At 40.8% G+C, this 12,990-nt stretch overlaps 1 protein-coding gene across 2 annotated transcripts in view; it reads left to right on the forward strand.

Annotated features, from left to right (window-relative positions):
- Positions 1-12,990, forward strand: part of AHCYL1 (adenosylhomocysteinase like 1) — a gene marked incomplete at both ends in the record, with an annotated part of 32,676 nt that overhangs the window by 17,995 nt on the left and 1,691 nt on the right. Inside the window, 13 exons of one of the 2 annotated variants that reach the window (XM_084241808.1) lie at positions 2,707-2,818; positions 5,116-5,259; positions 6,245-6,345; positions 6,717-6,819; positions 7,981-8,075; positions 8,634-8,740; positions 9,565-9,681; positions 10,211-10,274; positions 11,019-11,107; positions 11,458-11,528; positions 11,904-11,998; positions 12,086-12,184; positions 12,592-12,660. In XM_084241808.1, coding sequence (XP_084097934.1) covers positions 2,707-2,818; positions 5,116-5,259; positions 6,245-6,345; positions 6,717-6,819; positions 7,981-8,075; positions 8,634-8,740; positions 9,565-9,681; positions 10,211-10,274; positions 11,019-11,107; positions 11,458-11,528; positions 11,904-11,998; positions 12,086-12,184; positions 12,592-12,660 — 1,266 coding nt within the window. Of the gene's footprint in view, positions 1-2,706; positions 2,819-5,115; positions 5,260-6,244; positions 6,346-6,716; positions 6,820-7,980; positions 8,076-8,633; positions 8,741-9,564; positions 9,682-10,210; positions 10,275-11,018; positions 11,108-11,457; positions 11,529-11,903; positions 11,999-12,085; positions 12,185-12,591; positions 12,661-12,990 lie in introns of those variants that run through there. The other variant, XM_084241809.1, reaches the window with a different exon arrangement.

The following is a 12,990-nucleotide window of genomic DNA, read 5'->3' on the forward strand; positions in this document are numbered from 1 at the left end:
AAAAAAAAAAAAACTTGACCAGTTGAATGTTGAGCCATAGGTGGATTTTACTCTATTTTGGAAGGTATGTAGAAGCTTTGGATTGGATTTTTATTTAGTTTTAATTGTCTTACATTGTTTATTTTTGTACAATTTGGTACACTTGTCTGTAGTCCCCATAAGTCTCCCATCACCACGTCACCTGTGAACCATTACCATAGTCACTTGTGCTCTTCCCTCCCTATTTTGATTCATCTCCCTCCTCCCCGCCCTGCATGCCTCAGATCTATAGTTTACCTGCAAGTTTTCTTTTTTTTTTTTTGACCCTTTGTTTGGATCCCCTGTATTCCTCTTATAAGTGAAATCATCTGGTATTTTTCTTTTCCCTCCTTACTTATTCCACTGGGCATACCCTTCAAGTTCCATCCTTGTTGCTGAAAATGGCATGAGTTTATCTTTTTTGATTGCTGAATAATATTCCATTCTGTATATATACCACATCTTCTTGATCCAGTCATCTGTTTTTGGATCTGCTTTAGGTTGTTTCCATGTCTTAGCTACTGTAAATAGTGCTGCAATAAACATAGTCTTGCAAGATTCATTTCAAATTAATGTTTTTGTGTCATTTAGGTAGATTCCTAGGAGTGGAATTGCTGGGTTATATGGTAACTTCATTTTTAATAATTAGAGAACCTCCACATAGCTTTGCATAGTGTTGGACCAGTTTGCATTCCCACCAGCAGTTTAAGAGGGTTCCTTTTTCTCCACATTTTAGCCAGTATTAGTTGTTGCCAGCTTTTTTAATATGTGCCGTTCACACTGGTGTGAGGTGGTGACATTGTGGTTTTAATTTGCATTTCCCTGATTATAAGTGATGCTGAGCATTTTTTTCATATACCTGTTGGCATTTGCATTTCCTCTTTGGAGAAGTGTCTTTTAGCTCTTCTGCCCATTTTTTTTTAAGATTATTTATACAAGAACTGGGGTACAGGCCAGATGCACAGGAGGGTGAGAGGATTCACCAGTGACAGAGAGGGGAGCAGAACAGGCAGACGGACCGAAATACACTGCCGAGGGGAGCAGTGGTGAGACGGGAGAGGTCTGCTGTGCCATGTGGGTTGCTCACCGGCCAGCTGGGATCGAACCTGCGCTGCAGAGGCTGTGGACAGCTTCACAGTGTGGCGCTCAACCGCCTGCGCCACCAGGGAGGCCCACTTCTGCCCATTTTTTGACTGGATTGTTTACTTTGTTTTTGTTGAGTCATGTGAGCTCTTTGTAGATCTTTGATATTAGTTGGAGGGTGCATTGTAAATGGAAAAACTTTGTTTTTATTGTTTTTCCTTGGACTTGCTACCCAAATAGTAGTGTGTACTTGGCCTTTATTGCATGGCTATTCTGTTTTCATTCTTGGTGTGGAAACATGAATCTGTGGTCCCTTGATTACTGTTTGATTACCGATGGAATCCTGCTAATTCAGATTTTTATTTATTTCTATAAGCTGCCTGTGCCTATGCTGCACTTATATGCCTGATTCTTACACTTGGAGCTGGAGGGTACGTGTGACAGTCCATGCCCGGCTTTACAGTGACTATAACCATATCACTAGATTTATAAAGATCTTCATCAGTAATAGCTTACGCTTCCGGAGATATTTGCTAGGACTTAGCTTAATTCTCCATTGGAGCATTTTTTATATTTAGTCAGGTAGTAAGGAAGATCTCGATTCAGACTTACAAACCAATTTGTTTTTCAAGAGGCCGAAGTTTATAATTTAAAAAGAGGGCTTATCTGAGTTTAAGCAGGCATTCAGAAGAAAAATTTAAGCCTTTTAACAAAAGAAACTGTTTTCAGGTACTTTTGAAAGAACCATTAATTTTTCTATAATATTGTCAACTATTTGAACTGTTTTCTCCTTCCTTCACATTACTCCTAATGAGTTGCAGTTTACTATGGTATATGGTATATGTGTGTTTTTAAATTTCTCTTTCATTTGTATATTGTAGTATTTTACTGTATGTAGAGGTGTATTCTGGGGATAGTGCATTGGTTTTGTAGTATGGGTTAAGCACCGCGCTATGAAGCAATCCGCAGCCTCTGCAGCACAGGTTCGATCCCCGGCCGGCCAGGGAGCAACCCACATGGCACTGCAGACCTCTCCTGTCTCGCCCACTACTCTCTTCAGCAGTGTATTTCAGTCAGTCTGTATGTTCTGTCCCCCATTCTGTCTCTGGTGAATCCTCTCACCCCCCCCACATCTCTGGCCTGTACCCCAGCTCTTGTATGCAAAAACAAATCTTTTAAAAGAACAACAACAATGTACTATGGGAGAATATTCTGGGAGAAAAACAAAAACAAAAACAAACAAAAAAAAAAAAACAGAAACTCTTTGAGATTGTACCTGACATTGATAGTTTGGAGGAAGGGTATAAGAAGAACACTGTGGAATGTGAAAAGGCAGATTTGTGAAATTGAACAGATGCTTTTCAAAGTTTGTTCTTAAGCTTCTCCCCTTCTCCCCTCCCCCCCCCCCCGAAAAAATATCCTGCTAAAACAATTAGACAGTTGGCATTTTGGGAGGAGGCAGTGTAGCCTCTATCCACCCTCGTTTTTAGTAGAGTTGTTAGCTTAGTAGGAGTCACATAACATTGACTTTTAAGGAAGCCAATGTATGACCTTAAAAAATAATGTCATAGAATATTTGTAAGTCTTCAATTTTTTCTCTTATAGCAAATTCAATTTGCTGATGACATGCAAGAATTCACCAAATTCCCCACCAAGACTGGTCGAAGATCTTTGTCTCGCTCCATCTCTCAGTCCTCCACTGATAGCTACAGTTCAGGTGAGTGTGTATGGCATGTCCTTTCTGATCTCGCTTCCTTTTTCCAGAGCCTTGAGCTGGTTCTCTGCCCAGTGCTCCTTATCTAAAATCTGAAAATACCTTGTGTCAGGGCTGCCCACATTCATGCTGAAAGCTAATGATCACTGGTTGAGCAGTGGGAGCACTCCCAGCCAGGCTTGTAGCTGGGGAAGCTTTTGTCGTTTTGAGACTGTCTTCCCTTGACCCTCTCTGTGTGGTCTATGCTCTTGTGTGTATGCCAGCCAGTGCCTGGTTGGTGGAACTGGACAGCTTCCCATTCCCATGTTTATCTGTCCACATTACAAAGGGAGAAATCAATGTTATTTTGGCTGATGCAACTGGCCTTGAAAAAGCGGTGTACTTTGGAAGCATAATTTCTGATATCTTTGTCTAAGATACACCCTGCCACCTTTTTCTTTTTTGTCTCCAAAACTGCTTGAATTATAGCAATAAAAATTCATGTTTTGGGGCCTCTCTGGTGGAGCAGGGGTTAAAGTCTCAGCACTATAAAGCTATCACCAGCTACTGCAGCCTGAGTTCAATCCCTGGCCAGGGAGCTGACTCACATGGCACAGCAGACCTTTGTCTCTCCTACTGCTCCCCTCAGCAGTGTATTTCAGTAGGTCCCTGCCTGTTCTACTCCCCACTCTGTCTGTGGTGAATCCTCTCACCCCTTCCACCTCTGGCCTATATCCCAGTTTTTGTATGCATAAATAAATAAAAATAAATCTTAAAAAAAAAGTTCATGTCTTGGCTCCTTTTGTTTACTAGGTTACCCTTAATATTGCAGTGTCTGCCCCTGTAACCTCTCTAGTGGGAAGGAGTCAAACTATTGTCATGTAGCTCCAGCTCTATCTCCTTTTACTTCTCCTCTCTTATCTTAGCCCTGTATCGGTAGACTTTTTTTTCTGCCTTGAATTCTGTTCTTCCCACCTTTTAGAGGGGAACTAGAATATTAACATGGAAAAAGATACCGAATCTTAGGATTTCAGTACAATTGGGTTAGAAACAGGAGCATCTAATCCAATCACTTCATTGTTTAACTGAAGAAACATTGTTAAAAGACTAAGGGGCTTGCCCCAAGGTCACAGATTGCTATTAATGTCAGCAAATAGGTTTATACCAAAAGCCATTTATTGTCTTTTGCTTGAATACTGTTTGCCTTTTATTAACATTAAAGACTGGGCTTGAGGCAAAAGGAATGTTAGAAAAAACAACCACCACCTTTGTCTCTGCCCTGTGTTACTGGTAACCTAACAGAGAAAAGGTAGGCAGGTAAGAGCAAATGGTGGTACATAGGGTTAAGTGCTAAAATAAATGAATATACAGGTTCACCTATAAATAAGCAAGAAAAGGTTCCAAATATACTGGCTATCATAAGTGAAAAGGTGTCTTATTTGAACAGAAGGTGGTGAGTGACAAGCAGACTAATCATAGCTAAGAGACCTAATGCATCAGCAGTAGCAGTGATCAGGAAAATACGCAGTTCAGAGAAGAAAGAAGTAATTTGAGAGGTGAGGTGAGACTCCTTGTTGCTTATTCTCTTGCACATCTCTCTGAAAGAACATTTAACTTTTATTTGAAGTTGTTTTTTAAAGTTGGATATCTTGAGTGATCTTAGGGCTGGCAATAGAAACAGTTTCTTACCTTTTGTGACATTTCTTTCCATTCTGTATTCCTTGAACCCAAAACTATTGTAAATCCCTGTGTATCATTTATCTTGTCACTCATCCATGTTAGTGGTTCACAAAGTGTGGTCCTCTGATCAATAGAATCAGCAACACTTGAGAACTTACTAGAAATGCTAATTCTTGGGTCCCACCCGAGACCTGCTGGACATTTCTGAAGGGGGGACCTAGGCGTCTATATTTTATTAAACCTTCCATATGTTGCTAATAGATGCTTAGGTCTGAGAACCAGAGACAAGAAATAGCATTCCTTGTCTGCCCTAAATTATCCTCCCATTTTTGCTGTGACTGGTTCTAATCCAGGTTGGAACCAAGTACCCCTATCTGAGATTCCCTGGACCTGATGCAGGTTTAGGAGCAATAGCTCCTTAGCACAGGTACTAATGACAAAGGATTATCAGGGTGAATAAAAGGGCCACAGCACTGCAGTTTACTCATGCCTTGAGTAGAGTAGAAGTGACAGTGACGTAAAAGGTGGCTCCAATTAAGAATGTTCGCTTAACTTAAATGAGAGTCCCTTAAGGGCTCTACTCTGTGGAGTTGGGACCAATGAGGTTTTTCTATCCTCATTTCTTTCTTTCCTGGCTCTAGCTGCGTCCTACACAGATAGCTCTGATGATGAGGTTTCCCCCCGAGAAAAGCAGCAAACCAACTCCAAGGGCAGCAGCAATTTCTGTGTGAAGAACATCAAACAGGCAGAATTTGGACGCCGGGAGATTGAGATTGCAGAGCAAGGTAAAAAAGGGGAGTGGGTACAGAACCAAAAGCGACCCAGTTGTTGGTCATCAGGATTCACAAATAAGGCTTGGATGCGAACTTGAAAGTCTCCTGGGAAAATTCAGTCCCCTAGGGCTTTGTTTAAACAGATCGATCTGTGTGGAGCTTAAGCTTCAGGATCTTGTTCTTGTTCTCCCTACTTCCTGTTCTCAGCATGTGCTAATTACACAGTGTAGTTTCTGTTTTCCTTCCTGGTGCCACCATCTTCAGACATCCACATGCAGCGTCAGCATGTTCTGAAGCACTGCATGGTGGTTGGTTCTGTGGGATCCTACTGTAGTTGCCAAGCTCGGAGGCCCAGATTTCCCAAAGGCAGCAAATGTGAGGTTTTAGCTAAGGATGTCATGACATAGGGTCTTGTTTGGTCTTTGTTGCTGAGCACCCTCTGCTGGAAATAAATAAAAGTGACTGGCAACCAGACAGTCTTGGTTTTTCCACCTCCCCACTCCGGGTAAGATGTCTGCTCTCTTGTTGCTTTCATGTTGAAGGCGTGTTCAATTCTGGAGGGGAGTGCAGACACCAGACAGACTGACAGAGTTGGGTTAAGGCAGCATGCAAAAACAGAAACCATTCGCTTCTGTTGAGGGTAAAGTCTTCTTCCTGGTCTGATGATTATGTCTGGGAGCTGATTAGCCATAACTACTTCCTCTCCTCCCAAATGAAACTTACCCTGGACTTTGATCTGTTTTGAAAACTGAATTCATTCACTATTCAGTCCTCTATACACAACTGAAATAGAGGAAGAGAGAAATTCTCTGCTATTTTGGATGACAACTCCCCACTGATGTTCTGTTGAAGCTGACAGTAATCATGGTAATAGACTTAGAGATTTTCTACCTCATCTCACTGTATTTGAACAGATCCTGACCAGCCCTGTATGTTCCTGGGGCGGGAGGTGACATTGCTAGTGCACACCTAGCTCAAATCCTCTGTTCTTTCACAGACATGTCTGCTCTGATTTCACTCAGGAAACGTGCTCAGGGGGAGAAGCCCTTGGCTGGTGCTAAAATAGTGGGCTGTACACACATCACAGCCCAGACAGCGGTGAGTTTTTTGGGATAAAACAGAGGAACTTTTGATGAGAGGAGGAAAGAAACTTTTCTTTAACTTGCTTTCTTTTCCCTGTCTTAGCCAACCTCCTAATGCTAACTTAATTGGGTGGGACAATAATGGTGTTTTCTACTTTGTTTTTATAGGTGTAGATAAGCCTTTTAATAAACCCAACTTAAGGAAATTAGATTTGTAATAAAAATGTAATAAAAATGTTAAGACTTTAGTAATATATCTCTCGGATACCAGTCTGCTACCTAGCTAGATTTGTAACTTTCCAGTGTAGCACCTGATGTATATTGTTCTTATTTGCCATTCCTGTTTGACCCTCCACTTTCTCAACCTGTTCCTGTACATCTACATAGGTATTGATTGAGACTCTGTGTGCCCTGGGGGCTCAGTGCCGCTGGTCTGCGTGCAACATCTACTCCACCCAGAATGAAGTGGCTGCAGCTCTGGCTGAGGCTGGTAGGTTCAGCTTTTTCACCAAAGCTCTTTGACTTTGCCTCAATATGGTTATCTAAATATAAATTTTTGTGTCAAAATTGTTATTACAGTGACATAGATGTCTAGGGCCTGTAAAACTTGGAGCATAGTAAAAATATATCAATAGGAGGAAATGGATAATAAAATTAAGGTTTGTATCCATAAGGGAATATTACATAGTCATTGAAAATTGTCTTTGAAAAGAACCTAATAAAATGGGAAAATGCCCAATTCTGATGTTAAATCACCAAGAGAGAATACTAAACTCTATGAGTTATGTAAGTATGAGCTCAGTTGATCTCCTTTCAACAAATCTTGTCACTTTGGAGCGAACACAAGCAAAAAGTGCCTTCTATTTTGATACTTCATTAATTTGGTGTTCAGTATTGAAATACTGAAAATAGTATGGATTACTCATGAGTTCGGTTAAACATTAAATAATTTTTATTGTTAAAATATTCAGAAGACTATCACTGTGAAGTTTCTTAAGGATCTCCTATCTTTGTAGAGTCCTTAGAAAGTACTTTGTAACACTTGTTTTTCTTATTTACTCTTTTCTGCAGAAAATTAGGAGGCTCCAGAAAAAAATCTATAATACGGCTACACAGAGAGAATATTTGACTTATTTTTCCTCTTTTCATTCTTTATAGAGATTAACTAAATTTCAGTATGTATGCAATTTGTAACCTTAATATATATAATATTTTCAATAGTTCTCATGACACTGAAAACTTTGACAGCATCCTGTATAATACTAAGTTGCTGTGTGGCTTTACTTCACTATTTTTCGTATGTTGAACATTTAGGTTTTCTCAAGATGCTTGCTAACATGAATAATGTTCCAGTGAACAACTTTGTTTAGATTCCCATTTCATTCATCTCTTTAGGATTGAGTCCCAAATATAAAATTGGCCAAAGAGAATAGCATTTTAAAGGTCCAAAATACTTTTAAATTAAAACAAAGACCCCATAAAGTCTTGACAATTTCTGCAATAACTTCTTAACTTTTACCCTTTGTAAATTGTTTCCTTTCTTGAATAGTTTCGGTAGCCTTTTTCTCTTCACATGTATCTCAGAAAGTGATACTGTTATACAACACACTCCCCAAAGCAGGAATCTGCTGATTTGTTTCCATTTCTATAGGGGTTGCAGTGTTTGCTTGGAAAGGCGAATCAGAAGATGACTTCTGGTGGTGTATTGATCGTTGTGTGAACATGGATGGGTGGCAGGCCAACATGGTAATAATGCATATTTATTCTACCTTCACTTTTGACGAAAGATTTGTTCCTTTTCTCCCTCAAAGCATGGTTCCCTAAATGTGTTTTGGATGTTTGGTCTTATGCACTGACTTTGTTACCAAAGTGTTTAGCTTGATGCATATTCAGAATGGTTCTGAGTACTGAATGGAAAGGAGGGGGATGGGCAGAACTAACTGAACATATGTCTAAAACACAGAAGAATGAAATAGAAGGAAATGATATGGTACCTCTTTGGAGTAGGAGTCTGGTTTCTTTTTGCCCCAGCTCTCCTTTTGCATTCAAAGGAGCTACATATTTCAAGACTCTAGACTAAAAATGAATGTGATTAGCCAGTACTCTTCACTATAGCTTAGAACAAATTTAGGGATCCACTTAACCATTTAACACCAACAAATTTGACTGTGTTTCCACTGTCTGAGCTCTAAGGAGCTCTTCTAAAATATACAGGGCTCTCTTAATAGTACAGAAAGTGGGTTCAAAGTTCCCCCCAGCTCTAGCAGCCTGAATGCCCATAGAAGTCTTCTGGCTGTTCTATAGATCCTGGATGATGGGGGAGACTTAACCCACTGGGTTTATAAGAAGTATCCAAACGTGTTTAAGAAGATCCGAGGCATTGTGGAAGAGAGCGTGACTGGTGTTCACAGGTAACAGATTCTGGAGTAGCTGCCCCTTGTGTCCTTGCCTCAGCAAATTCTTCTGGTTTCTGTTAGGCTCTAGGGCTCTGTTTCAGGCTTGTAGTAAACAAATGGGAATGTCTTCATTAGAAAAAAACTTTTGAGTTTTCACTTTTGAAAAATCAAGGAGACCCTAAAGAAGTCATTTCAGGTTCTAGTTTATATATTTTTTTTTCTCTCCCATTTATTCTACTGAGTGATTCTCAACCAGTGTTGGGAGGTAGGGAGTGAGTATATCTTTAAAAACTATAATCAACATTGTATTACAATTTTATATTTTAAATATGAAAAAGTCCTATTGTAAAATTGTACAGTATACACACTACAGAAAGTAAAACTGGGTTAAAATACTTGTCTTGATGGAATACCTAAAAGAGATCTGAAAGAGTGTTTCTCGGTTGGGTCACATGGTGCATGTACAGCAACACACAGACACAGAGAACCATATCAGTCATTGATAATCTTTGTTTATCAGAATTAGGAACAGGTTTTTAAAAGATAAAGAAAATGCTGGTCTAAATATATCTCCTTTATGGAAGAGAAGAAAAATTTCTTCAGTTAAAAGGTTTTTTTTTCCTTCCACAAAAAAGCAGGGGAAGGGTGCCTAGAGGGAAAAGAAAACAAAAACAAGTGAGGAGGGAGGACAAGGAAAGTCTTGTTACTAGTAACCTTGGGAAATAATTAAGATTGGGGAGGGCAGCATGGAACTTGAAGAGAATGAAGCTGATTTTCCTACATACTACGTTTTACCAGCTAACTTTTGTTTTGTTTGTTTTTGTGGCTTCTCCCTTTAGGCTGTATCAGCTCTCCAAAGCTGGGAAGCTCTGTGTTCCAGCCATGAATGTCAATGATTCTGTTACCAAACAGAAGTTTGATAACTTGTACTGCTGTCGAGAATCCATCTTGGATGGGTAGGTTGAAATATTCAAACTTACAGGGAGTTAAACTGGGATTGGGTTGCACTGTTGGTTGGCTATCACTTCAGTCCGGTCTTCTGGTCTCCTTTGGCTTTAAAAGTTTGTTAAAGGGATCCTATTCTGAGCCCAACCAACTTTGGTTGAAGTGGAGTAGAGCCCCACAATTTTAATTTGTGCAGAGAGACTTTGTTTGAGCTGAACCTTTTTTTTTTTTTTTTTTCAAGATTTATTTTTATACAAGAACTGGGGTATAGGCCCAAGGCGCGGGAAGGTGAGAGGGTTCACCAGAGGCAGAGCGGGGAACAAAACAGGCAGACAGACTGAAATACACTGCTGAGGGGAGCAGCGGGCAAGACAGAAGTCTGCCGCACCATGTGGCTGTCTACCTGGCCGGCTGGGAATCGAACCCGTGCTGCAGAGGCTGTGGACGGCTTCACAGCACTGCACTCAACCGGCTATGCCACCAGGGAGGTCCTGAGCTGAACCATTTTTGTTTGAGTTGAACCATTGTCTGTTTCCACAGCTTGAAGAGGACCACAGATGTGATGTTTGGTGGGAAACAAGTGGTGGTGTGTGGCTATGGTGAGGTAAATAGCTGGACCTCAGTGTCTGTCTTTTCATACACGTATTAGAATTGTTGAATGAAGGGAGTTATGCTGTTGGCATGGAATCACTCATATAGGGTTTAAAATGTGCTTTAAGATAATATTTCTCAAAGCAATAGCAAAAGACCTTTATTCAGTTTCACAAATAGGGACACGTGAATGAATTGATTTTTCAGATTCCATTATTTTGTTTTGTAAAGTAGAAAGTTGACATTCTTCCCCAACCCCCTCCCCCACATTTCCAACAAAAACCTTTCATGAGACTTAATTCAAGTGAAGTGTGGAAATGGAAGTGGCCTATAGTTGATATCTCTGGAATAGGTGCGGGAGATTTTATCGTCTTCAGTAATAACCCACAGATGTTCCTGAGTTGCTTGGCTGTCCTTGTCTTCTCCAGTGAGAGTTACCAGGTTTTTCTAGAGTTAAAAACTAGAGGTTGTAGTTGCTCTTTCTTGATCTTGTTTCCCTAGTGGTAACATTTTAATTTTCTTGATCTCTTCATCCCAAGCCCCAGCCCTTGCTATGAAGTATGAAGTGTCTGTAGAACACCTCTCTCACTAATAGGCACAGCATAATCTAGATCTGTTTCTACTGTGCTTGGGTCATTCCTCCAAAGGCTTGCTAGTTGATTGGTGACTTGAGGAGGTTAAGATCCATTTCCCAAACTGTCTACCTGCCCCGATACCCATGCACCTGACAGCCTACCTTCTTTCTTATGCTCCACAGGTGGGAAAGGGCTGCTGTGCTGCTCTCAAGGCCCTCGGAGCAATTGTCTATATCACAGAAATTGACCCCATCTGTGCTCTGCAGGCCTGGTAAGAACAGAGTGGCAATACTATTGATTCATTCCAGGTACTTTGTTTCTGAGAGTTTATGATTGATTGTGTTAACCATTCCTTGCAGAAATCTCTCAAAGGAGGAAGGCTAAGATTGCTCTGTTCCCTTCATTGTAAACCTGGGGCACTCCTAGAGCCTCTTGGCAATTCCTTCTTGGATGAAATCTTGGGGAATCTGAAGAGGCCAGTGTGTATAGTTTAGCACAGCTTGTCACTTTACATCCTTGTGAGGTAGCACTTTAGAAGAGAATTTAGTTGTCTCATTTTGTGACCAGCTTCTATCTTACTGCTCCTTGCTTTGATCATAGTTTTCCTTCCTTTTCTTCCAGCATGGATGGGTTCAGGGTGGTAAAGCTAAATGAAGTCATCCGGCAAGTTGATGTCGTAATAACTTGCACAGGTAAGTACCAGTACTTTGGGGTGTGTGAGGGATGTTAACTTTGAGGCTAAATCTTGAAAGTCTTATGACTGACGTTCATACACAGTGGGTGAGACCTGTGCTCAGTGTGAACATCTTAGAACTAGAGTAAGTTATTAGACCCTTAATATGTTTTCCAGAACAAAGAACCTTTTTCCCTGATGGCTTTTTCTACTGCTCCATTTTAAAAACAAATAACTGAGCCTAAAGATCTACTATAAAATGCACGCTTATTTTCTTATGATGTATACATGCTCTTTAATGCTAGCAAACCTCTCTGCCATGTTCTAACTGAAAATCAGTCACTACATTTGTTTCCTAGCATCTCCTTCCTCAGCCACCCTCCTTTATTTTTAGGAAATAAAAATGTAGTGACACGGGAACACTTGGACCGCATGAAAAACAGTTGTATTGTTTGCAATATGGGCCACTCCAACACAGAAATTGATGTGGTAAGACTGCTCTCGCTCCTTTGTTGGTAGGCCTGCCTCCTTTCCCTCCCCTCATAGCCACAGCCAACTGTGCTCTCGTCCTTTCAGACCAGCCTCCGCACTCCGGAGCTGACATGGGAGCGAGTCCGTTCTCAGGTGGACCATGTCATCTGGCCAGATGGCAAGCGTGTCGTCCTACTAGCAGAGGTACACACTCAGAAGGACTCCAGCAGTGCTGCACAAGCAGAGTAGTTAGTTACCCATGTGGGGGAGGGAAGGCAGGAAAAAAATACTCGCCCTGTGATTCCCTGAACTCTATCTTCGCATAGAGGTATATTTATCAAATGGTCTGGTCCCCAAATAGAGTCACTCAAAAAAATATCTATTTTCTTCTAAGGAGCATACTGTTTCCTGACCACAGCTGATTCTTTGTCTTGTTAGATGAACTTGCACAAAGTTAGCTAAAATCTAGAATTTGGGTCTAAAACTGTAATTCTTCCTTTTCCTAGTGTAGATAGTGTAAACTCCTTTCCTGGCTTTGCTTGACTTGAATGACAGTGGAATCATACAGATGGATAACACGGCTCATCTCAGGACTCTCTTTTACCTTGCAGGGGCGTCTGCTCAATCTGAGCTGCTCCACAGTTCCCACTTTTGTTTTGTCCATCACAGCTACAACACAGGTATGTGACTGAATGCCTGTTACCCTGCAATGAGATGAGTGAACTGGTCAGAGTTCTAATGACAATGAGTCCTGCTATGTTCTTATCAACCTGTTCTTTTTCAAGGATGTAAGTTGTCGAGACTTAGGCTTTCTCAAGTAATCAATCCAGGCAGAATCACTGTTTGTGTCCTTTTGAGCTGGCTCAGAATGTAGTATTCCAGCTTAGTTGTGTCTTTTATCAGGAGCAAGACAAAAGCAACAGTGAGTCCTCTTGTGATGTGTGCTGGCACTTACTATAGGCTAACTCCTTGGTGCTGTTACTGTAGTAGTAGATCACTTTAGTATTTAC

Source organism: Talpa europaea (genome assembly GCF_964194135.1).
Source record: "Talpa europaea genome assembly, chromosome: 9".
Lineage (NCBI taxonomy): Eukaryota > Metazoa > Chordata > Mammalia > Eulipotyphla > Talpidae > Talpa > Talpa europaea.